Source organism: Akanthomyces muscarius, chromosome 6, assembly GCF_028009165.1.
Source record: "Akanthomyces muscarius strain Ve6 chromosome 6, whole genome shotgun sequence".
Lineage (NCBI taxonomy): Eukaryota > Fungi > Ascomycota > Sordariomycetes > Hypocreales > Cordycipitaceae > Akanthomyces > Akanthomyces muscarius.
In genome coordinates this window covers 3,358,909-3,382,077 of record NC_079246.1, presented here as the reverse complement: position 1 = coordinate 3,382,077, position 23,169 = coordinate 3,358,909, and the positions used below count along the sequence as shown (strand labels likewise).

The 23,169-nt window shown below is 51.8% G+C and overlaps 9 protein-coding genes across 9 annotated transcripts; 5 read left to right on the top strand and 4 right to left on the bottom strand.

The window, feature by feature from the left end:
* Window positions 1-269: 269 nt before the first annotated feature.
* On the bottom strand, window positions 270-881 carry LMH87_001215 (uncharacterized protein; the record flags this gene model as incomplete). Its single annotated transcript, XM_056199256.1, has 2 exons — window positions 270-718; window positions 812-881. 2 exons carry the CDS (start codon window positions 879-881, stop codon window positions 270-272), a joined length of 519 nt encoding a protein of 172 aa, XP_056056122.1.
* A 115-nt stretch (window positions 882-996) lies between these two features.
* LMH87_001214 (uncharacterized protein) lies at window positions 997-2,981 on the top strand (the record flags this gene model as incomplete). Its single annotated transcript, XM_056199255.1, has 4 exons — window positions 997-1,007; window positions 1,059-1,119; window positions 1,258-1,261; window positions 1,324-2,981. The coding sequence occupies 4 exons, from the start codon at window positions 997-999 to the stop codon at window positions 2,979-2,981; spliced, it is 1,734 nt and encodes a 577-aa protein (XP_056056121.1).
* Window positions 2,982-3,885: 904 nt separating this feature from the next.
* On the bottom strand, window positions 3,886-5,593 carry LMH87_001213 (uncharacterized protein; the record flags this gene model as incomplete). The annotated part of the gene is made up of 4 exons (XM_056199254.1): window positions 3,886-4,291; window positions 4,355-4,455; window positions 4,506-4,634; window positions 4,691-5,593. The coding sequence occupies 4 exons, from the start codon at window positions 5,591-5,593 to the stop codon at window positions 3,886-3,888; spliced, it is 1,539 nt and encodes a 512-aa protein (XP_056056120.1).
* A 793-nt stretch (window positions 5,594-6,386) lies between these two features.
* LMH87_001212 (uncharacterized protein) lies at window positions 6,387-7,563 on the top strand (the record flags this gene model as incomplete). Its single annotated transcript, XM_056199253.1, has 2 exons — window positions 6,387-6,984; window positions 7,037-7,563. 2 exons carry the CDS (start codon window positions 6,387-6,389, stop codon window positions 7,561-7,563), a joined length of 1,125 nt encoding a protein of 374 aa, XP_056056119.1.
* A 1,074-nt stretch (window positions 7,564-8,637) lies between these two features.
* Window positions 8,638-9,547, top strand: LMH87_001211 (uncharacterized protein; the record flags this gene model as incomplete). The annotated part of the gene is made up of 2 exons (XM_056199252.1): window positions 8,638-9,184; window positions 9,279-9,547. The coding sequence occupies 2 exons, from the start codon at window positions 8,638-8,640 to the stop codon at window positions 9,545-9,547; spliced, it is 816 nt and encodes a 271-aa protein (XP_056056118.1).
* A 990-nt stretch (window positions 9,548-10,537) lies between these two features.
* On the top strand, window positions 10,538-11,491 carry LMH87_001210 (uncharacterized protein; the record flags this gene model as incomplete). Its single annotated transcript, XM_056199251.1, has 1 exon — window positions 10,538-11,491. The coding sequence occupies one exon, from the start codon at window positions 10,538-10,540 to the stop codon at window positions 11,489-11,491; it is 954 nt and encodes a 317-aa protein (XP_056056117.1).
* Window positions 11,492-13,329: 1,838 nt separating this feature from the next.
* Window positions 13,330-14,985, top strand: LMH87_001209 (uncharacterized protein; the record flags this gene model as incomplete). Its single annotated transcript, XM_056199250.1, has 3 exons — window positions 13,330-13,653; window positions 13,702-14,452; window positions 14,504-14,985. 3 exons carry the CDS (start codon window positions 13,330-13,332, stop codon window positions 14,983-14,985), a joined length of 1,557 nt encoding a protein of 518 aa, XP_056056116.1.
* Window positions 14,986-15,285: 300 nt separating this feature from the next.
* On the bottom strand, window positions 15,286-17,649 carry LMH87_001208 (uncharacterized protein; the record flags this gene model as incomplete). Its single annotated transcript, XM_056199249.1, has 6 exons — window positions 15,286-16,227; window positions 16,284-16,859; window positions 16,913-17,135; window positions 17,189-17,344; window positions 17,392-17,481; window positions 17,531-17,649. 6 exons carry the CDS (start codon window positions 17,647-17,649, stop codon window positions 15,286-15,288), a joined length of 2,106 nt encoding a protein of 701 aa, XP_056056115.1.
* Window positions 17,650-19,041: 1,392 nt separating this feature from the next.
* LMH87_001207 (uncharacterized protein) lies at window positions 19,042-21,021 on the bottom strand (the record flags this gene model as incomplete). Its single annotated transcript, XM_056199248.1, has 4 exons — window positions 19,042-19,161; window positions 19,227-19,337; window positions 19,415-19,537; window positions 19,597-21,021. 4 exons carry the CDS (start codon window positions 21,019-21,021, stop codon window positions 19,042-19,044), a joined length of 1,779 nt encoding a protein of 592 aa, XP_056056114.1.
* Between the last annotated feature and the right edge of the window lie 2,148 nt (window positions 21,022-23,169).

Below are 23,169 nucleotides of genomic sequence, written 5' to 3'. Positions count from 1 at the left end.
GCGCTAATTATACACTTAGCCTATACTTCGCTCTGTCTTTAAAGGTAAAAGTAAAGTGATGAAGCTGCTTCCTAATGCTTTTATTTTCCCTGTACTTTTTATTTTCCCTATAATCTTTTTCCCTATTCTTCTAATCTTCTCTATTCTTCTTCTTCTCCCTATTCTTCTAAATTTTCCTATTTCGCTTAAATATTTTTAAACTTTGAGAATAAAAAGCAAGCTAGGAGCCCTCCTGGCATCATTCAGCAAATGTAATTTATTTTCCTTAACTATATGGTCGCTGCTAACGCTAGACAACTTGCGGCAAGAGGGAAAGCGCTTCGTATCCAATTAAGAGTTCTCCAACGACCGAGCAGCTGACTGACCTCTGCCCTACTCGCAGAAGCGTTTTCGTCCTCGCTCAGCGATTGTCCCGCTATCTCAATCAATCGATAGTTGATGGGAAATATCCAGATAATTGTGTATGGAATCATTCCAAAGGTGCAGGCCGATGCCGCGGCATAGAGCCAGCCACCGTTGTTAGATGACTCTTGCTGCATCTTGGCCCAGGCGCAGAAAGCGAACAGAGCGGCGGTGAAGACTGCCGTGGGCGGATTTGGCTTCCCCTGCTCGAGAGTGTATTTCCACTGCCTGGCGGCAAGAACAGTAGGCATCGAGTCATGATCGACGCTACGCTGGAGCGCTGTGGCGGAGAAAAGGGATATCGATGCGATGTTGCCTTCGCAAAAGGGAAAATCACAACGGTTAGTTCTTTGTTACGCAGCGACCGAGAAACTTCTGGCCAAAGTTCTCCGGGACACGTCAAACTCACCAGATAGCCACGTCGTGGCACCGATACCAATCACCTGGGCGGCATGGAAGGCTGAGAGGGACAATGGCATTGTAAAAACGTGATTGAAAACTTCTTTTTTGCCTGGTATGAGGATCTCGGTTAAGCGAGCAAGATGATAACGTTTTAAGTCGGGCGCAATAAATTGAGAAGCCGGTAGCTGCGACATGCGGGTGGGGTGAGCAGGGTGCTGCGCCAGCCTCGTTCGGCATTTCTAAGTTGCCCGAAGACCGGCAGAAAAAGAAATCTTTTTCAGGCAGACGCATTTTGCACTGTCCGTAGCGCACATAGTCTGTCTGTGTCCGTGTATACTAAAGAATTCCGGGACGCGCGACACTCTTCTGTTGCTGGCATCGGTATTACCGTGCCACCCTTTCCACTGGAGCGATCGAAGTTCTCATTCGCGGCGAAGCTGCAACGACGAATAGCGAGGTAAGCCATGGCGCCTGCCAAAGATCGCGTATGGTCCCGCAGAGAAATTGAAGGCTTGATAGCCGATGGACGGAAGATCATCATCTTGCGAGACCAAGTGTTGAGCGTCGGCGCTTGGATTCCGTATCACCCCGGCGGTGACAAGTCGATTCTGCACCTGGTCGGACGCAACGGAATTGACGAAGTTACAGCTCTGCACTCTGACGGTGCCCAGACACAGATGCAGAGATTCGTCATTGGCAGGATTCAAGGGCAATGGCAGAACTTCTTGCCTCCGATTCAAGGAGGGGTCTTCAGGCCGCTTCCATCGAAGGGTACTGACGAACAGAACGCGGCTTCGGCGCAATCAACCGAATCTGGGGACGCGTGTTTAGGCTTGGTGAGAGAACCGAAGCCACGGTCGCCAATGCTTGATGCCAAAGGTGGTGGGCACCGGGCTCGACTCAGGTTCTCTGCTGGCAGCAGTGAGTCTGCATCGCAAACTTCGTCCATGTCTTCAGGCCCACCAAGTCCCGCTCCTGTCTCGGCCAGTACTTTTGAATCTGCCGAAGCTTCGATAGCGCATGCTATTTCGTCTGATCTCTCCCTCTACCCCGGGCTAGATCAAATGTCGCAGCACGAGGTTGCGACAAAATATCGCGAGCTTGATGAGACGCTCCGAGCCAAGGGACTATATCAGTGTGCATACAGAAATTATGCCGTCGAGTTTCTGCGATATTTCCTTCTCTTTGTCCTTTTCCGCTCATTCCTTCACTACTCACACTTTACCTTGTCGAGTATCTGTCTCGGCTTCTTGTGGCACCTGCTGGCTTTTTCTGTACATGACGCCGGCCATCTTAGCATCACCCACGACTTTCACACCGATACTTGCATTGGCATCTTCATCGCGAACTTTCTGGGCGGCCTCTCCGTAGGTTGGTGGAAGCGCAACCATAATGTTCACCACATAGCCACAAACTCGCCCGAGCACGACCCGGACATCCAGCATATGCCTTTCTTTGCGATATCGTCAAGGTTCTTCAGCTCGCTCCACTCCACATATTACGATCGGGACATGAAGCTCGACTCTGCGGCTCGTTTTTTCATCAAGTGGCAGCATTGCCTCTACTACCCCATACTTCTCCTCGGTCGTTTTAACTTGTATCGACTTGCCTGGTTATACCTGCTAGATCCCAGGCAGTCGCCGCGCAAAGGTCCCGCATGGTGGCACAGATACTTGGAGATGAGCGGGCAACTCATCTTCTGGTACTGGTTTGGCTATCGCACGCTGTATCTCTCGGTGCCAACGTGGTCAGCGCGCCTGTCGTTCCTCTTTGTTTCGCACGCGGTCACCGCGCCACTTCATGTACAACTTACACTCAGCCACTTTGCCATGTCAAGTGCAGATGTTGGCGTGCAAGAATCCTTTGCGCAAAAAATGGTACGGACAACAATGGATGTCGAATGTCCGGACTGGCTTGACTTTATCCATGGTGGGCTCAACTTTCAGGTCGTACATCACCTGTTTCCGCGACTCCCGAGGCATAATCTGCGTCAGGCTCAACCTTTGGTCAAAGAGTTTTGCGACAAAGTGGGCATCCCATACATTAAATTTTCCTTTACAAGAGGAAATCAAGAGGTCATTGGCAGATTGGGTGAAGTAGCTCAGCAGCTACAAGTTCTGGAGGAGTGCCAGAAAATTGCTGCCAAAGAACTCGTCGAGCGTTGTTACAACCACTGAGCCGTAGGGAGCCACCTCATCAAATAGGCGACTAAAACTCATGTCGCTGATGGGGGCTTCTTTCGGCATCGAGTGAAGTATTTGGAACAAGCGTTGAACTGGAATCTCTGTGTGCGCCGTGACGTGTACTCTTCCTATTTTTGAGAACCACAAAGTGGCTTGGGCGCAGGCGCCGTAGATGTGGCATGCTGAAGAGCCCCGTCCAAGACGCTCGGGTTTGCTCTTGGCATCTGCATTTTCTGCATTAGAGAGTTTGAATCAAGAAAATAAGGGCCGTACAAAGGTTTCCGGGATTGAAGTGAACAGAGAACACGACTCAAAATTACCTAGAGACTAGACTCTGGCACACTCGGCGGTGATTGCCCACCACGCCGCCTAGCTGCTATGACGAAGTCGGCGGTACTCAGGCGAATTATGCGTGGCTGCATCAATTCGCTTCACAACAAATATGGCCATGCGTAATTCTTACTCTCGAGGCGTTATATTATGGAGCTCCGATTCCAGGTACTGCGACGTAAAACCCGTGAAAGCACGATGTCCGGGCCATTCGATTTTCAATGTCGCAGATGGCGGGTAGGGCCATCGGTTGGCTAACCAGCTGCGGGTGAGACGAGGTGGCCAGCTTGGCCCGGGGCGTTCCTGGGCTTTCGATCTAATCGCGGGAGGGCCCAGCACGCCAGAGAAGCAAATGAACTTGAAATAAGTCAAAAACAAATGGAATACAGGCGCCGCATGGCTCCAAGCAGAGGGGCTGTTTGCAAATAGGGAGGGCATGGCAACGTCATACAGTGGCACTTGGCAAAAGGTGCAAGTCTGATCATGAGACCTTAGTTTTACCTAGGGTTAGGGTCGGGGTAAGCACTTGAGTTGCCGCTGGTTCATAGTAGAAAGATCTCCTCATATATTACCCAGCCATTCGCTCCCGGCTTTGCTCGATTCGATAGCGATATAGAGGTACCACCATCCAAATCAGCGTGCCCAGCATGTCCAGCCCCTCGCACCACCGCAGCACATCTGCATCCGGGCTCCTGCTTTCTGGCGATCCCATGCAGCTGCTGTGGATGCCACTGTGGCCGCTCGACAGTTTCGACTCGAGCAAGCGATGGCCCCTCAGTTCCTCGTCCGTCTCGCTGCGCAATAGATAACTGTCATAGTGCATGATCCAGCGGCTAGTCGAGCGCGCCTCCCAGAGGTCCCGGCTGCAAGGCAGAAGGTTCCGGGCAAAGGCAACGCCCTCCTCGCAGGTATGGCCCTCGGGAGGGTGCATGCCTTCGAGGAGGAGGTCTACGATGCAAAAGATGGACGCTATACTGTACTTGCTCGTCAGAAGTGACAGCACAAGGTCGAGTCTTGTAAATCAGCGAAGAACGTACCGTCTGAGAGACTCATGAAAAGCCCATTCGCGTCGGACCGGCCGCATCCTCAGCGGTTCAGGCTGCCGCGTGTGATTGCTCGACAAGATGACGATGAACTCCTATGTCGATGTTAGAAAAATACAAGAAGTGAAGTCCATCCCCTACCCACCATAGCTGTGCCGAGAAGGGCTCCCGAGTCGTTTCTATCGATGGTACTCGGATCGTCAGCCTGTAAGAGCATGAATACAGTGACGGACTGGACGGCAGCGAGTTGATCATGACGATCAAATGTAGCAAACTAGAGAGTACATCAGCACATTACAATGAAGACGATGAACTATTTTCAGAACACACCTTCTTACGCAGCCTGGCCCGCTCAGCGTAGATAGTCGTCCACACAAATCGTTCGTTGGCCTGCGTCCGCGAGTAGAACATCTCCACTAAGCTGGCACAGATGGCGAGGATTTCGGGCAGGCATTTGTGACTACCAGCGACGCGGCACCTGGGAGCCTGTTCCTCGTCATAGTGGCAGGGCGGCTGGATGAATGGCGGCAGCAGGTCGCCCTCGACCATCATCTTGGGGTAGCCTGTCAGCTGGCCAAGAACTACGGATGTCAGTACGCAGTCCTTGAGGAATATGCGCCTTCGCAGGATCTTCTGGTCCGAGGGCGCAGTGATGGAGACGAGGTGGACATCGTGGGCTGGGCTGAGTGCTCCTCGAGTGTCTCTCTGCGACAGCTCCGGGTTGACGGTGCTGCGATGCGGGAAGTGCTGGACTTCAGTATTGAGAGTGGTAAAGTTTTGCTGTTTGTGGGTGCCGTAGAAGAAATCTCGTGAAGCGACGGTTGGCAGCTCGATGGTGTCGATGTCGAAAGAATTGGGCGACTCCAGGACAGAGTACGCAGGGTGGCCTTGGGCGAGCCAGTCAATGGATAAACCTCCACCACTGAAGTCGAGCAGCGCATCGTCTTCTGCTGCTGTCGCGGCGAGGCCAGTGGCTGTCCCAGAGATGACGTCAGAATGCTCGAAGGCGTTGATGGCGGCCGACGTGTCCACCGCAGACGATAGATCCGAAATGGAGGCCGCCGACGTGGACGAGGCTTGGAAGGAGTAGGGAGCCACGCGATCCAAGTCCCTACCGTCGTAAACACACTTGAAGCAGCGCCGCGTGCACTGCGAGCACGACGGCGTGTCAAGGTTGCAGCGCAGCTTGGATTGGCGACAGTGAGCGCACGACTTCTTCCTCGAGATTGGCATGGCCAGTCCTTGGTGAGCTGGCTGCCTGTCAAAGCCGCCGAGAAGCGGCGAAGCCGCCGGGGTACAGACGGGGTGGTCGGGGGACAAGGATCGCGCCTCTCTCCTCCGAGAGTTTCGGGGCTGAGACGCTTGGCAAGGGCAAAAAGAAGCTGATTCCCTAGATTCTGAGCGCAGAATGGGAAGATGGTGGAAGACGATTGCGGTCGGAGTTCAGGTGGGCCGCCGGAGTAGACAGACACAGAGTGAGGCCCCATCAGCACTCATTTTGTGTGTAAAACCTGTACACTAACGTTCTCTAGTAAGTAGTTGCAGTTGGCGCCAGTCGGACTTGGGGTGGATCCCTCCCGATCCCTGTCTCGGACTCTCTTGAGCTCTAACGTCAGAGTGCTCGGCAGCATAAATCGCAGTGTCTTACATTGATTCAGCCCAGAAGACTACGAATCACGGAATCCAGCCTTCTCCGAGTGATGACCAATCCAAGTCTTCAACTCGGAGTTTAGTCAGTAAAATGCTAGGTCAAGTTTGAGCGCCTACCGTCTCGGCTGGATGGTAGCACCGAGAGGCAGGCGAAACATCGCAAGCCGATACAGCGGGTCGCCTCACTTGACTTGTTCATCAGTCGATAGCCATCAACATTGGTCAAACAGTATAAATGGCCCGCTCAGCCACCATCATGTCTCATTTGAGACAGCATCGCAATCAACTACGCTCTTACACTCATGACACTTGATAGCATTGGCAACCACCAGCCCATAACAACAACTCCATACTATATCCAAGTATCACAAACAGGATGGGTCTCATCCGCGTTGGTCTCATTGGTCTCGGCCCCGTCCGCAGCGAAGGCTACAGGCCTGGCGAATGGGGCATCCAGCACATGGATGCCATCAACAACTCGCCGCACTTTGAACTCGTCGCCGTCGCCAACTCATCTGTCGCCTCGGCCCAACGTTCCATCGACGCCCACAAGCTGCCAGCCACCGTCAAGGCTTACGGCTCGCCTCAGGACATTGCCGCCGACCCCAACGTCGACCTGATTTCAGTGGCCGTGAATATCAACCGTCACTACGAGCTCGTCAAGCCCGCTCTCGTCGCCAAGAAGAACGTCATCGTCGAATTTCCCTTCATGCCTACCGTTGAGCAGACTGAGGAGCTCATCGAGCTGGCCAATGCCAACGACGTCAAGGTTTTCGTGGCCGCCCAGGCCCGCGCCGACCCGGCAGTCCTCAAGCTCAAGGAGATCCTTGCGAGCAAGGTCCTCGGTGAAATTGTCCATACCCAGTTTACAGCGCAGAACGCCATGGGGACGCCTCCCATGTGGCCCGAGTCTACGGAAGGCTTTTTCGATATCAGCGCTGGTATCAGTCGTGTAAACATCCTGCTCGGTCACCGTGCGTCTCTCACCTAGACTACAACGATACTGTACTGATCTGTCTCGTGTAGCACTCGATGCCTTAGTTAGTGTCCTTGGGGGCTTCAAGTCCGTCCAGTCCATATTCAAAACCCAGGTCAGGACGACCAACCTCGTCGGCAACGCCGGCAAGGTCACAAAGCCCAACTACAAGATCACTGCCCCAGACATCCTCACCGTCCAAGGCATCATGAACAGTGGTGCCACCGCCGCCCTTTCCATCCGCACATGCCCTCTGCCCGCGGACGGCGTCGGTTTCCGCTGGCTCATCACCGGCACCGAGGGCGAGGCCGCCTTCACGGCCGGCCCTGGCGTCTTCCAGATGAACCCCACCAGCGCCAAAATCACCCTCAAGAAGGGCGTGGCCGACTCTGAGGAGATTGAATTCAACCAGAAGGAGGGGAACTACTACGCCAACATGGGGCCTATGGGCGGTAACACGATGCGCTTCTACGAGGCCGTTGCCAAGGGCGATGTAGGTGCCTACTCGACCATAGAGCAGACGCTAGAGACGGAGAAGCTTATGCACGAGCTCAAGAAGGTGGCTATAATAGTCTAAAGCAAGATTAAAGTGAATTGATCTCATAACCTAGGTATAAGTCTAATGTAGAGGTTGTTCTCTAATTTGCAGTAGCCACTATAGTGAACCAGCGTTGTGCTCGCTCACTTAAAGTTTGGCACCTATTCCGCATGACATTCGGATTTCGGCGGTGCCAATCAGCATCGTTGTTCATGACCAGCATGTATCCGAGAAGGGGCGGCTATAACGTAGGTGACTGAGAACTTTGCCGTATCGATGCACGGACAACTCCTCAGCCTGTGGCAAAGGTATCTCACGCGAAAAGGTGGCCTCGTCCTTTGCCAGCACGAGACCGGAAAGGTGCTTGACTAAATTGCTGTGAGCTGGTGAGTCGCGTGTTGAAGGAGGGTACCTTCCATGGGCCCCAGTCGAAGCATGTACTGGCCGACTAGGTATATCTACATGCCAAACAGTAGTCTGTATAGTACATTTGTGCGCGGAGAGCCGAGGGAAACTAGCGATATTGCTTGACTCCCATCATTCATATGACGGGGTCAATGCTTTTAGTAGGGGTCCCAGCACTTACTAAATAACTTAACCTTCCGAGCGGGTCCGGATGTTACTGCTACTTACCAGTAGCCTGATCCGGCTGTGGTCGCGGGGCACTGCCCGGTCCTAGCTGGTCATGCTGCAGTGTATTTGTATAGCAGGAATCAAAGTACCTAATAAGGAAGAAAACTCCGAGCAGATCCGGATCTTACTGTTACTAACGTTAGGAGCCTAATCTGGCTGTCGCCATGGAGCACTCCCCGGCCCTACCTGGTCATGTCACAGTGTATTTGTATAGCAGGAATCAGAGCGCTGAACAGAGAAGAAGCTCCGAGCGGGTCCGGATCCTGAGCCCGGCTCGCCAGAGTCGCAACTAGGCAGCATATGGGACATGTTCTACAGGCGTGCGCACGAGACTATTTGCTGCTGCTATAAATGACAAGACTTTCATGGAATGCTCACGGCGTCGCGTCAAGAATCTCATTTATTTTGACCTAGTAGACCATTTTCTAATTTATTCTCTTTCATCGAAGCTCTTCAGTCAGCCCACCTCTGCAATCCACAATGTCTCAGCACATAAGGATCGGTGTGTTTGTACCTTGCGGCGCTCAATTTCTCGACGTGGCCTGCATAGACGTACTTGGCGTCATGTCAAAAGAATATTTCGGTGCTATTTTCCGTGCCCAACCACTCCTTCCCACCCATCTCCTCGATCTGGCCCCCGACGTCTCTGTGTACTACATCACCACACCGGAGCAGGGCAACGACATTCCAATGACGTCCGGTGCCGTCCTCAAGGCTACGCACGTGTATACTGACGAAGAAGTGTCACCTGGGAAGCTGGACATTGTCGCGGTGCCTGGGCCGGATCCGTCCAGCGAGTTCACCGACGACGCACTACATTGGCTGAGACAGCAAGCTGGGACTCCCGGCGTCGACATCTTGTGCATTTGTACAGGGATCTTGATATGCGCCTCTGCAGGCATTGTCGATGGCAAGAGGGCGAGCGGGCCTCGGGGGATGCAGGATATCCTGAGCAAAAAGTTTCCCAGCATGAAACTGGTTGGAGACAGCTATCGGTGGGTGCAAGATGGAAACTTTTGGTCGAGTGGTAAGCCCAAAAATGCACTATTTTGTTGCATGATGTTAACGCATCGCTCACGCATGGGCAATTCACCGTGCTAACGATGAGGCTACTCTTTTAGGTGGTATCACCAACGGTAACGAACTTGTTGCCGCTTACGCCCGAGCCAAACAACGGTGGCAAAAGCCGGTTGTGGAGATGGGATTGATGATGACAGAGGTTGGCGATCGCGGACAATTCTATGGTGAAGGCCAGTCGCAGTTCTACTTGAAATTTGTGTGGCAGTTGGTCAGAGGCTGGATATTAAGCTTGATGACCGGCCGACAGGGAAAGGCGAGTCCTCCGAGAGCTGAGGCGACAGGTACGAAAACCTCGACTGTACGCAATTAATTAGATAGCTATCACAGTATTATTACATTCAGCAACCAGCGACGTAAGCATCTTGGTGTCATCCTATTCGTGTAATATTTCCTACCCTGATGCCACTGCCGTGGGAGCCCAAAGGTTCGATTGCCAAGTGACAGCGAAAGAGCTCCCATGCAACATTCGTAAAAACATTTTACTCCGTACGACAGGGCTAGTCTAGTCTCAAGTTGGAAATTTGCAAGAGGTAGCTTCAATGATAACAGAGGCTTGTTGGGGGGGAGGCGTGTCTCACAGATTAAATTTGCCTGTAGACCAAAGCTTCAAGACTGCCGCCACACATCTACGCGGCGCTGGAAGCAACGTAGTGACTGACCACCATCAAACGCCATTAGACTTTGAATTGAGCTGATACAGTTATTGTCTGGCGAGAAAATGTTAAAGCAACTCACCGCGCGCCAGCCACTTAATCAGCGCATTTTGTAGTGTCTATTCTCGTTCAATTCAGTGCATGGAAGGAAAGCTGTATACACTCAGAATAGGCTTGACAACCTTTAAAAATAGTGCCCCTGCCCGCTAAGCTATCACCTACATTGTAGGGGTCCAGTCCCGCGACTCAGCCCCAGCCTCGCACAGACAGCTATTTTGCACACTAGGCGCTATAGATTGTAAATGGCGGCTTCGGACATAGGACATAGCCAAGAGTCCTGCATAAAGTTAAATTGTAGATGGCCGTGCCGCGTGGCCTCGTGGATTACGCAGCACAGGTTTCCGCGCAGAGGACTTGGGATCATTCGCGGTTAATTTTTTGGGTAGAGTCTGTTTCTCGGGGGCTTGACGGCGAGCCGGTAGAGTACTTCACTACATATAAAAGGGTGCCGGCTGGCACTGGGCTGCTACATCATTCTCATCTTCGCAGTACTACTTTCTATCACTCTTACAGACAGTCAAGATTCATTCATAATGCGTTTTCTTATACATACCGTGGCTGTTGCGCCATTACTGTTGCTTTCAGCGATGCCCTCAACGGCGGGCTTTGCTACGCTAGACCGTCGCGACAACAGTAGCGCCGAACTTCCAAGCCGCCTGATAGTCCAACTTCAAGACACATGGTTCGAGAGTATTGCTGTTCGCCCAAACGGCAACCTCTTACTCACTACAGTTTTGCCCAATGCGACTCTTTATGAGGTGTCACACTTGGACAGCAATAGCCCCTCTATTAATCCCATTTTCACGGTCGCCTCGATCACATCATTTTCGGGCATCTCTGAGATTGGTGAGGATAACTATGCCATTGCTGGGGGGAGCCTGGAGGGCTTGGACGGCATCGAGGGCTCGTGGGGTGTGTGGACAGTCGACTTTACCCACAGTTGCCAGCCGCAGCTTAAGGAAGCTATCCCATTAACTGGTGCCCGATTTCTCAACGGCCTTTCGTCTGTGCCCGGGTATAAGGACTTGGCTCTCATTGCTGATTCCACAAATGGCGTTGTCTACCATGTAAATGTGACAAGCGGCGACACCAAAATAAGCCAAAGCTTTGACGAAATGAAGGCAACGGCAGGAAATCCCTTTGGCATCGGCCTAAATGGGTTGCATATGCACAAAGGCTACCTCTACTTCACGAACCTTTCTACGCATACATTCTACAGGGTCAAGGCAAATAGCGACGGCACTACTGCCGACGGCAGCCAAGTAGAAATTGTGGCGACAATTGCGTCAGAGACGTTGGACGACTTTGCCTTTGGTCCTGGCGAGGAGGACACGGCTTGGTTGGCAACAAACACGGATGGCTCAATCGTGGCAGCGAGTTTGGCGGGTGAAATGCGGGTGGTGGCGGGCGGCGCGAACTCGACCACTATCCCAGGTGATACATCTTGCCAGTTCGGACGAAGCGCTACTGATACAAACGTGCTCTATGTGGCTACAAGCGAAGGAAAGGTGCAGGCTTTTGATACCAGCAAATTTAGTTAGTAATATTCGTCAAGACTAAAAAGCATGGCTTCACACTGCGCCTCGGCGCGCCCTGTCGATATAAATGTAATTTCAACGTTTCGCTACTAAGGCCGGCTTACCTGCGTAGCTTCCTCCAATGGCGGATGATGTCTGAGTTAGCATCACGCTAGCCTAAGACAAACCTAACACGTCATTCTCCGGCGGTAGAGGAACAGAGTAAGTGTGCTAAAAAAGTACTATTTTTTTTAGAATCGTGACGGTACCTACCATAAGCAAGTTAAAGTCCTTAACTAAAGCAAAGAACTTGAAGTCCCTTACTAAAGCAATGCTTAGGGTAGCATGCTGAATTAAGTTTAAAAACTCAATGGATTATTAACAGTTCTCTTTGATTATGTGTCTTTGTTTATTTCTTTTATCTTGAGTGATCTTTTGTTGTCTCTTTGTTTTCCCTTTATTCTCTATTCTTCATTTATACCTAGCTAATGGCTGCCCCCGGTCGATGTCGCTTACATGGCTTACCTGCACTGCGCTACTGTCAATAGCCGATAATCTTTACGGTTTGCAAAGCTGCCGCAGGTCAAGTCAATGGTAAGAGATCTAACATGTGAAGAGTCAAGGGTGCGAGCAGACTTCCTTGTCGGCATGTATCGGAGCGCGTGACCCTCTAGTTTCGTGGCGCAAGAGTCTGCGAAATCAGACAGAGCGTACAAGATAGAAGTACTGTGCCGGCTCAACGAAGCCGGAGCTGAGCAATGACAGAAGAGGGGGCGAGGCTTCCGCGGCACCCGTTCTTGCCGTTATATACTTACTCTGGTTTGGTATAGGCAGCAAGCCACCAAACTTGAGGAAACGAAATAGGCCGTTTCATTTTGTTTCGTCTTGTTCCGCCAACCTTTGGAAAGCATGGAAATCGATACGCTGTGAACCAAGCCACAAGTTGTAAGAGGTCTAGCTAATGGCTCAAGTATACTTTGAACATGAGCCCGAGGTCGATAAGAATGACACCAGAGATGAGCAAGCTGATCAAAGTTTCTCGCCACCGGCCCTCGACAAAGGCTCTTGTGAAAGTTGTGTCGCTGCCCCAGTTCTTATGGCCCAGTTGCAGGGCAACAGCGGGATGTCCGTCTTGGTAAACGGGATGACTTTCATTTGCCCACACCTTCGCCGAATTGAATATGCCACCAAGCGACAACGGAGCGTGATGGCCGGTGTTGGCACCTTGGAGGGCCGGGACAAGAAGTCCGCTCTGCAAAAGCAAAGCCCGCATGTGCCCCAAAAACCAATTTGATGCACTTGCTTACACGAGTTACCGGCTTGGTACGCCGGTACGCCGCCTTGGCGAGCCTCTTGGGTGGATAGTCGCTTGGCCCGACGCTTCGACCGAGCCAAACCCGTGAGCTTGTGGTCGGAACCAACCGCCGCCTCTAAATCCTGAGTTTCCACGTGTAATGGGGTGGACTCTTGGCCACTCAATATTTAAACTTGGCACGCTTATGACTCGGCTACCGACAGAATCGGCTGTTTTCCCCACGTCGCTGAACTGCATATTGGGCACGCTGGCCTTGGCGCTCCTCTCGAGGTGGGGTTTTAAGGCTTGGCCCGACAGCGTTAAACTTGGATGATCTTATCAGATCATCTCTCTCCAATCAGCTCGTCCGCGCCCTACATGGTTGCCACTGAAAAATGCAGCGGAAACAGCGCTTCTCCGGAGTGAGGTTCGGAATGCTCCGATGGTTCGGCGAGTTCGGGCTTTTGGTGAGGCACTTATATAATGGGAGCAAATGTCGACAAAACTTAGGGCTTCCAAACTGCACATCTCGCAAAGACTTGACCAACCATTCAAGCTTCATCTCAAAATGCAGGGTTTCTTCAAGTTTGGTCTTTTGGCAGCTGCTGCCTCGCTCTGCAGCGCTGCCTTCAAGGAGGGATGCGCTGATGCAGCCTGGGACTCGGAGACAGATTATTTCCTTCAAAAGTTCGATGGTGACAAGAACCTGCCCTTCTCCCCCGAGTACAACAAGACATATGTCACCATCAGGAATCGCCAGCGCAGATATGTCGTGCTTCACTGCACCAAGGAGGCTCCCCCAAGGTCCATCGTTGGAGAGAATGCTCTGATCGTACAGGTTCCCGTGAAGAACGTTGCAGCTCTGGATGGTTTCTCTCAGAATATGATTGAGGTGAGCATGATAATACTTTTAACTACCAACTATGCTGACACCATCAAGATGCTCGGCTTGTCCACGACAATCAAGCGCACTGGTACATACGCCGACGTGACCAGCTCCTGCGTCCGAGGCAATATGATGGACAAGATAACATATGATGACGAAAACTGGGGCAGTGCCGAGGAGGTCGACGTCACATTCTACGGCGACACTACCCAGTCCGACGACAAGAAGGTGCTCATCTACAATGTCGGCAATCACGCCCCCCTGACTCAGCTGGCCTACATCAAGTTCATCTCCATGTTTTACGGTCTTGAGGAGCTCGGCACCAAGCTGTATGACGAGATTGCCGCCAGCTACCGTTGTGCTGCGGCCAACGTCCAGCAAGCGATTATCGCTGGCTCTTATCCCAAGGGCGCATTCATCTCCCCCATTCAAAAAGACGGCGACAAGTTTACCGTTTTCCAGAGTGCTTGGTGGAACACCATTCTTTCCGATGCCGGATCGCGTCTCGTCAATGTCTCTGCCGATGGAGAGGTCGCCGGCCAGGGCAACCCCACCAAGCCTGGACTGGTTTCCGTCAGCGCCAACAGCGAGAGCAATGTGTTTGCCAAGAACAGCTGGGCGATTATCGATACTACCCAGTACGACCAGCTTCCCGGCAAGCAGGCCCCGAAACAGTCTCCCCATGCTGAGCGCGTCACGGCCGACACCTATGCTGCTCGATCCGGCGCATCGAAGAACATCTACGCCGTCGCAAACAAGAACGTCTACCTTGTGGACAAGGCCGAGAACCGCAACTTGCGCCATAGTGAGTAGCAGCACACACTTTTGTCGGAGTTTGCTAACCATCATTCTGCAGACTTCAATGACCGCGGCAGCGCCCGTCCGGATCTCGCCATCCGCGATGTCATCTCCATTGTTTCGCCCAAATTGAATCCCGACTACACAACCCAGTTCATGCGCCCGGCCTCTAAGCCCGATGATCAGATTGCTCTCCGACGATACTCAAACACCTGCGCGATCAAGGGCAAGGAGATTGAGACGCTGAACATTACCTCGTGTGCCATGCCGGCGTGGGTAAACGGATTCAACTCGACTGGTATCTCGCCAAACGCCTACGGCCGTACTGACGACATGGAATCTCTTGCTCTTACGTCGGGTAGCGGCGGTCTCACTGGCGGTCAGAAGGCCGGCATCGCCGTTGGCTCCGTTGTTGGCTTTCTTGTGATTGCTGCGGCTGTGATCTTTGGTATTTTCAAGTGGCGTCGCTCCGCTGCGGAAAAGAAGAAGAAGGAAGCTGAGATGCACCAGGTCGAGAAGGGCTCCATCTCGAGTGATTGAACCAATTTTGGCAGGTGACAAGATCCTACTGCATGCACTGCTCTGGTATTCCAATCGCGGCGGCACAGGGGCAGAGGTTACTACTTATACGTATTTATTTTACTAGTTACAGTATATTTAGATGCAAATAGTCGGTAACAATCCCGCTTGAAATGATGACGACTTATTGCTGGACTAGTGAGAGCTGCGGCGACAGACGCTAGCAGTCGCCTATCACCGACAGAGCTTCCAACATGTGCAGAAAAAGGTGTATCGCAAACTAAGAGTCAACGACATGAATCTAGAGTAAACTATTTAGGATCAGAAAGTACTGAAGAGGACCGCAATAGCCACCACCATTGACGCACAGTGCATTCCAATCGGCTGGTGGGAGGCAGGTGCAGCGCCCGTGACAACACTGCCGCCAGTGCCAGGGCCAGTGCCAGTGCCAGTGCCAGTGCCGGTATCATTTCTGAGGGTGCGATCATGTTCCGCGGCATCCGCCAGGATCGCGTGAAATGCCTTCCGGCTGACCATGAACGTAGGCGCAACTGGGAATGCACCCGGAGTGCGAGGAAAGATGGACGCGTCCACCACGCGCAGTCCTTCGACGCCGTTGACCTTGAAGTTGGAGTCGACGCAATAGTCTGGGTGGTCCTTGGGGCCCATGCGACAGGTCGACGTGGCATGGTGACTAAAGGCATTGTCCTTGATGGACTGCCTGACATCAACCCCGGGGTTTGGCTCAAGAACCTCAAAAGGAGCATATGGCGCCCCGGTCGCATTAAACACACGCATGGCCATTTCGGTACCCTCCACCATGGCCTGCAGCTCTCGCTCCTCGTTCTGCTCGAACCAGTTAAAATTGATCAGCGGCGTGTCGCGAGGGTTGGTGGAGCGCAGAGTCACAGTGCCGGCCTCATTCAGCGGCTGCATCTTGACGACCGACCAGAAGAATGCGTTGTCTGGCGCTGTCACTCGGCTGAAGCCGGGGAAAAAGCCACGGAAGTCGGCATTGGGACTGCCAAAGAGCCCAATGTCGCAGTCTTCGTTTTCGCTGACGCTGGATTTGAACAACATGAACAGAGGGGCACCGCCCTCGCCGTATGGACCTAGCCCCTGGGTCTCCCAAAGCTGCAGACAGGGGTCCTCGGATGGCGAAAGTGTCGGGTCCATTCTGCAGTTCTCGAACGGATTGTTCTCCCAGGCAGTACTGGCACGGACACGGACGCCTCCTTCGTAGTTGTCTTGCAGGTAAGCTCCCTACCAACGTTAGAATTGTTCCAAGATATGGTGTCTCAGTGCTGGATAGTACATACAACGGCCGGTAGATCCACTACAACGCGTATCTCCAAGTCTTCAAGCTCTTCTCGCGGACCGATGCCGCTCAGCTTGAGGATTTGTGGCGTGTTAAATGCTCCTCCGGCCACAATGACCTCGCGAGAAGCCGTGACTGTCTTGAGTTCTCCAGATTGACTGGCATTATATCGGTCATCACCCGAATAAAGCGCCTCACCAGCAAGATACTCAACACCACGGGCCCGGGGTTTCTGGGAGTCGGTGGTGTTGTGAAATAAAATGCGAGTGGCTAGGCTGCGGGTACTCAGAGTAAGAGGGAACTTGGGCAAGCCACCGTCATCACGAGCATTGAGCGTGTCCACGACATGCTCTCGGGCTCCATTTCGGCGTCTTCGGTTGTTGATGTGCAAAACAACGTTGAGGGCACTAGATTTCTCGTACCTGTTGGCATCGATGCGGTTCAAGTCTCGCCTCAGCAACTCGACGAGCTGCTGCTCACTCTCGACGTCGATGCCCTCAAGTTCCTGTATAGCCTCTTCGACAAGCTTGGTAATTCCAGGTCGAGTGGTAACGTATGTATCGTTGACCTGGTGGCTCTAGATCGAGTTAGCTGATGCGTTCTGCTTCTGTTGACGACTGATTCCCGTACCGATACATATCCCTCGTAGCCATGGCCTGGAACATCTGGTGGAAGATAGCCATTTCTTTCAACCTCGACAAAATAGTTTCGCATGTTCTCTGCTGTCCAGGAGTCGTCTCCAGTGAGCTCGGCTATGTATTTCCAGTCGTTGTCAGGAGGCGCGACAAAATACATGGCATTGACCTCGGACGAGCCTCCCACTGTGCCGCCACGGGGATAATAAATTCCGAGTCTGCACAAGCGTTAACAATGAATTTTTTTGAGACAGGCATTGAAGTGGCTTACGGCTCTGCATCTGCTGGGGGGTCCAGGCCAACATAGTATGAACCGTTGTTGAGCCGGTAGGTGTACTTGTCGTCCCTCTTGGCCTGAGTTTCGTTTTGGAAGTGGTTGACAAAGAAATGCCACGCGATTCCAGGTGTTTCGCCTGCTATATTAAACCTTTTGGCCGTCAGTTATAATGTCCCGTGTTGACTGATTTTACTCACCAAGCTGGAATCTGCTCGATTCGGTTGTCGCCAGCATCTTCGCCTGCTTCAATCAAGAACACAGAGTGCCCGCTCCGAGCAAGATTTGCACTGCACTCTGTCAGTTTCTTCTCTTGTGCCATCATGAGGCATAGCTTACGCAAGGGAGCCACCGCCTGGTCCGGATCCGATGACAACATAGTCGTACTCGTCAGGATTTTCAGCTGCCACCCCAGCGGCAGCAGCAACTAGGAGAGCACTAATGGTAGAGATCTTCATGGCGATTCAGGATTGAGTAAATTCCGGCAGATGTAGTGAAAAGACACTTGATGTCGCCTGACTATCAATGTTTCGTAGCGGAGGCCCGCCTGGTTATATAGCTCTGAGAGTGCTCCTATTAAGAGTATATCCGACCACAATCCCCGCGCTTCATGTCTCGCGTATCCACATACAAAATCGAGGACATACGTAACGGTCTATTTTCGGGGATAGGAAATCACGTCTATTTGTAATATTTGATGATGCAAGGACGAAAGAAACTGGCTCAAAGGTCTGTGCGAGGTCGAGATCGAAGGATGTGACAAAATTGCTCTGTCAATATCGGTGATAGATGCTGCGAATTGCGCTACAAGGCACGAGCAAAGTCAATTGCGAATTTGCTTGGATAAATTAATTATTACGAATAGGATGGGAGAAAAGTTGAGAAAGTGCGTCGCGTGGTCTGCACCACTTGGCTGCTCTACGCCAGCCTGAACAGATTCTAGGAAAATACGCTATAATCGTGATTCAGGATAAACACTTTGTACCCAGCATAACTATCATCGCAATTCCTTGTGACGAATTATTGCGATCAAAGGCCATTAAGGAGGCCGCCACGATCAGGAATAAGCTCGTCGGCGTTAGGGACTTATATCTGCCCCCGCGGGACGTCCGGCATCACGCCAAGATCGGAAATGTCTCATGTTTCTCCGCTGCTAGTCTAATCGTGGCTTGAACCTTTTCTGGCGCCTGTGTAGCCTATCGTGTACCTACACTAACGTTAGTCTCTGCTCCACGTTCCTACAGTATCAATCTTAAAACTAATTGCGGAACTGTGAAATCGGAGCTATGCATAAAAAGCCGATTTTATGAAGTTCAGAAGGGACGTCCCGCAAAAACTGTGCAGTGGATGCATAGTTGAAGACGCGTGTCCCTGATCCGGCGAATTGAAGACGTCGTCGAACTAGTAATGTGGCTTGTTGAGCACTTGGTAAAACAATCTAAATGACGAGACCTTGTTCTAGTTGATTATTTAGTCGTATCAACTCCTGATCCCTCGGGATAAATATAATAATATTAGCATAAATATCTTATCATATTTGCTACACTGATTACACTGATTATCTAATTCTCTTATTACTTGTTCATGGGTCGCCGAATCGCTGAGTTGTAGTGTTCTCAGCGATCGGCCACGGTCGCACTGGCGAACCATTGTGGTTAAAGCACGTGAATTCTCGTTATTTTGTTGAACGCAAATACTGGCTCACCAAATTTCTGCTGACGCAAAGAATTTACAAAACTTGTAACTATAAATATGATAGTAAATATAATTGAAGAAGGGTAAATGTAATATTGGTTTCACTTGAACGATTGACCAACGCGCGCAGACTGCTGGTTTGACATGCTTTTTCATCAAGCGGCAGGGCTGGGAGCAATGGCGGCGTTGGCAGCTGCCGCTGCGGCGCTCCCAATCTTCGCGGGTACGGTACAAGCGTGAGCCGGAATGATGTTGATGCCAGATTTGACAAGACCCTAAGTGTTGTTGGCAACAAAGCATTAGAACCTGGTATCTCAGCAAGCGGCTTTGTGAAACTTACAGTAACGACATTTTTGATGGTGTCGACGATGCCGTTACCAATAGAACCAGTGATCCAGTAGAGGTCAAACTTTTGAATGATGTCCACCACTTTTCCAATAATATCCGTGAGCTGCAACAGGGAACTTGGTTAAAAATGCCTTTACTCGCTTTTCTATAGAATGGCCGAAAGTCAAAGAAATCACGTACCTTGGTCAATGCTGTGGAGATGGCGTATGCATCGCAGGCCACATCGAAGGGCTTGATGCTTGTCAGTGTACCGATATTGGTGACAACTTGACCGAGGAAGGCCAAAACTTTCGTACCGAGTGCCTTCCCAGAAACATCATTAGTAAGTACATCCGGGGTTGGCCGTGTAGATTAAGACATACCACTGTATCAACAACGGTCCCCGTGACGCTGATATCCAGAATGTCGTTTCCGACCCGGGCAAGGTCGTCAAGGATGTCAACTACGCTCTGGGCGCTCTCGCTGATTTTTCCAAGTGCACAGTCGTTAGGCCTGTAGCAAAAGTCTTTACCAGGGTTGCCAATTGCCTTGCCAATAGTGCCCTTGTAGTCGCCTAGCTTGTCCGAGGTACACAGCTTGTAATGTGGAATGAGCTCAAGCACGGCACCGATAATTGCTTCCAGAGGGGCAGCGATGGCGCGCAAGCCAAACGTGATGATTGGGCCGAGGATGGGCACCGCCGCGCCGACGCCTTCTTTGCCAATTGCGATGCCAGCGAGTGCCTCGAAGCTCTCGAGTGCTGTTTCGGCGGCGTAGTAGACGGCAGTGGCATCGCACTCGAGATCGAATGGCTTAACGTCCTTGAGCATGGTGATGGCGTTCCAGATGGCTGTGATAATGTCGGCGATGCTGTCTCCGATCTGCTTGCCAGCGGCTTGACCCTTTGGACTGCCTGCGGCCGGGTCAGAGATGCTGATGACAGCCTTGATGAGGCCCTCGATTCCGTTGAGCGTCTTGACGACGGAGAGCGCCGAGGCACCAATTGCTCCCGCTGCGCACGTAGACCGGGGGCAGGCGGCAGAGCTCGTAGACGAGCTCATCGAAACAGCGCTGGACGATGTGGTGCTGGTAGCCGACTTGAGCGGGACGCTTGTCGTTGCGGCGGAGGTCTGGGGCACGACGGTTTGCGTGGAGGTGCGCGTGGCAGTCACAGAACCACTGGTGACGATATAGATGGAAGTAAGGACTTTGGGCGAACCTATGTAGCCAGGTGGTAGTTGAATAGTGTTGTTCACAGTGTTGTAGTTGTTGTTGTTGTTGTTGTTGTTGACGTTGCTTCCACCGCTCGCATTGGCATTGTTGTTGTTACTGTTGCTTCCACCATTAGCGTTGCTGCTACCACCGTTGGCAAAGTTGTTGCCGCCTTTGACATCGATGTCGCCAATCTTTCCAGTTCCACCGGTGTTGGTGTTGACGTCGCCGCGCGCGCTGCCACCGTTGTTGGAAGCAATGAGGCCACCAACATTTCCGGCGCTGCCGATTCCGTTATTGGTTGAGTCACTTCCCGGCACGGTAATTTGGCCGGCGGGGGTGCCTGGGCCAGAGCCAATTCCGGAACCGTCGTCAGAGCCTGGCTGGCCAGACTTTGTCACGCCAATGGTGCCGGGGTACTGGACGATGATGTTGATTGTTTCGCCTTTTCCACCGCTGCAGCTATCCAAGGCAAGCGTGGAAGTCGTCTCGGCACGCGCAGCAGGGTAATTGGCCACGTGTGGTGCTCCACGGACAAGACCGGCCAGGACAGGTACGGCCGTGACAGCACCGCTGATGATGTTTCTGTAGAGCATCTTGAAAAGACTGTCAGATTGCGAATTGGGACTGGCTCTTCTTGTTTTCTTTTGGGGGTGAAACGAACGAATGCGTCTACGTAGGCGCTGGACAATGGATGCGGAACGAATGAATGTGCTGGTTGTTGCTACTTCGACATATTGCCAGAGCTGGACAGTAACAGCAATTTATACTTTTCTCTGGCTCGCGTCGTGTCTGAACCGTCTTGGCCGACTTGTTTACATGATTTAGACTTTTGACCGCAGAAGAAACGGGTTTGTTATTTTTTAGGAAGTTGCCAATGTCAAAATTCAAGACGAGGACGGAGTGGACGGCTCAAGAATGCTAGATGGCTGATACGTTTAGTCTCTATCTAGAAGGAGCTCGCTTATATTTTAGTACAGCTATCACTAAAACTACTTCGGGATAATCTATTGAAGTCTAAATTCGAGGCACGATATGGGGTACTGCTTCGAGGTGAGGTTCAACAACGACCCAGATTCCCATTCCTGAGTACCGGGAACGGGGGCCATGGGAGTACCAAGAGCCTGGCTCCAGATTGTAGGTTACTCAGCCTAATTGCCTCAAGGCTTGGCTTTCATTGAGCTATTTCCTTCTGTATCGAGAAGCATTTGCCACGATAGCATTCTCAGTGGTGTGCTATCAGGCTACTCATTTAATAGCTATCCGCGGCTTACGCGGACAGATTCTCAGCATTCCCGTCCTGACTCGTGCAGAATCGCCGAGATGTCGTTTTTCCACTCAATAAGTTTGATATTGAGGTCGTTACGGGCTTCCAGTTCGTCACATGGGTGGAAATCGACACCAGCTACTCGAGTAGTGGCAACAACAATAGGCAATAGCCAGGCATATGAGGCTTCGTTTTCGATTGCCGTTTCAGGGAACGCGCGCTCAATCAGCAGCAGTATTTCATTCATAAGAAGAATGTACTTTGAAAGGCCTACGACTTGCAGACTAACTGGAGTTATACAAAAGCTCTACCGCCGATGTTACATTCGGGTTACTTCCTTCCCTCGTATGGTCTAGACAGCCGTCGGGTATTACCCGCTGGCTAGTCTAGTTGGCTGCGAACAGCCTTGTGCAAATTGCTGCCGAGTGCCGAGTCCAGCGAATGCGGAGTTTTCTTGGCGGGTCTACGGAATTCGGGGCGAACATCCACGCGACACGAGTACCAGTCGGCACATCACTTCATCGCAAACCGCCTGCACGTTTCCGTCCCACAGGGCCAGATATCTTCGAGGCATCCCAATGGCACATAGGCTTACGCATACTTTCTGCCAGTGACTACACGAAAGCTAGTGATGGAGCTTTTCGCAGGCATAGGTGACAAAGGAGGCGGTCGTGAGCGCAGCCTGTCGAGGGGCGAATAGTTTACTACAAGGCTGCCTGCCTCAGACGGAATAATACCCTCGGCACTTTTGCGCATTTTCGCAACGGAACAGGTGCTTCAAAGAAAACTAATATTGCTATGCAGCACAGTTCCGAAACTGCCTTGTCGTAGTTCAGCTGATTTTCTGTTCCATGTACAGAAACCGTGCTTTCACACGCACCAATCTCGGACTCTTAAATCTCTCATCCAAAAGCTCTTTCCACAGCTTCTCCACCTTCCATTCAACCTCCCTCTTTATTTTTTTAGTTACGCTAGTAGTAGTAGTCCATTATAGTAGGCCCAAAGGCTTTCATGAATCCAAATTGAGTACAGCTTTCCTGGCCGACCTATGCAGCTCATGCAGTGCCATTCGCAAGGCTGTACTGTGCACACGCCATGCCTGAGGCTGTGCCGATATCAGTAAGGCTGTGCAATATTTATCCGAGGCTGTGCAATTCGTGGTCTACGCGGTGCAGATATGTTGACTATTCAGAGAAATGAACTCCACCTTACCGTCGAGACCGCCTGCTAGTGCCTCTACGAAGTGCCCATACGGGATTTCCGGTTTGAACCGGGAGTTGGTTCTCTCTTAATTATCCTGGTGACCCTAATGGTCGACACGCGCTAAGCATAATTCACGAGCGTTTGGAAGTGCCCTAGATGTTATGTTATGATGTACTTCGCAGGCATGTAAGCCTTGTCGAAGAGGCACGCTCTAAGCAGTAAGTGGGAGAATCACGGAAGCCACCCTAATGACAATTAAACTTTACTTGTAGTT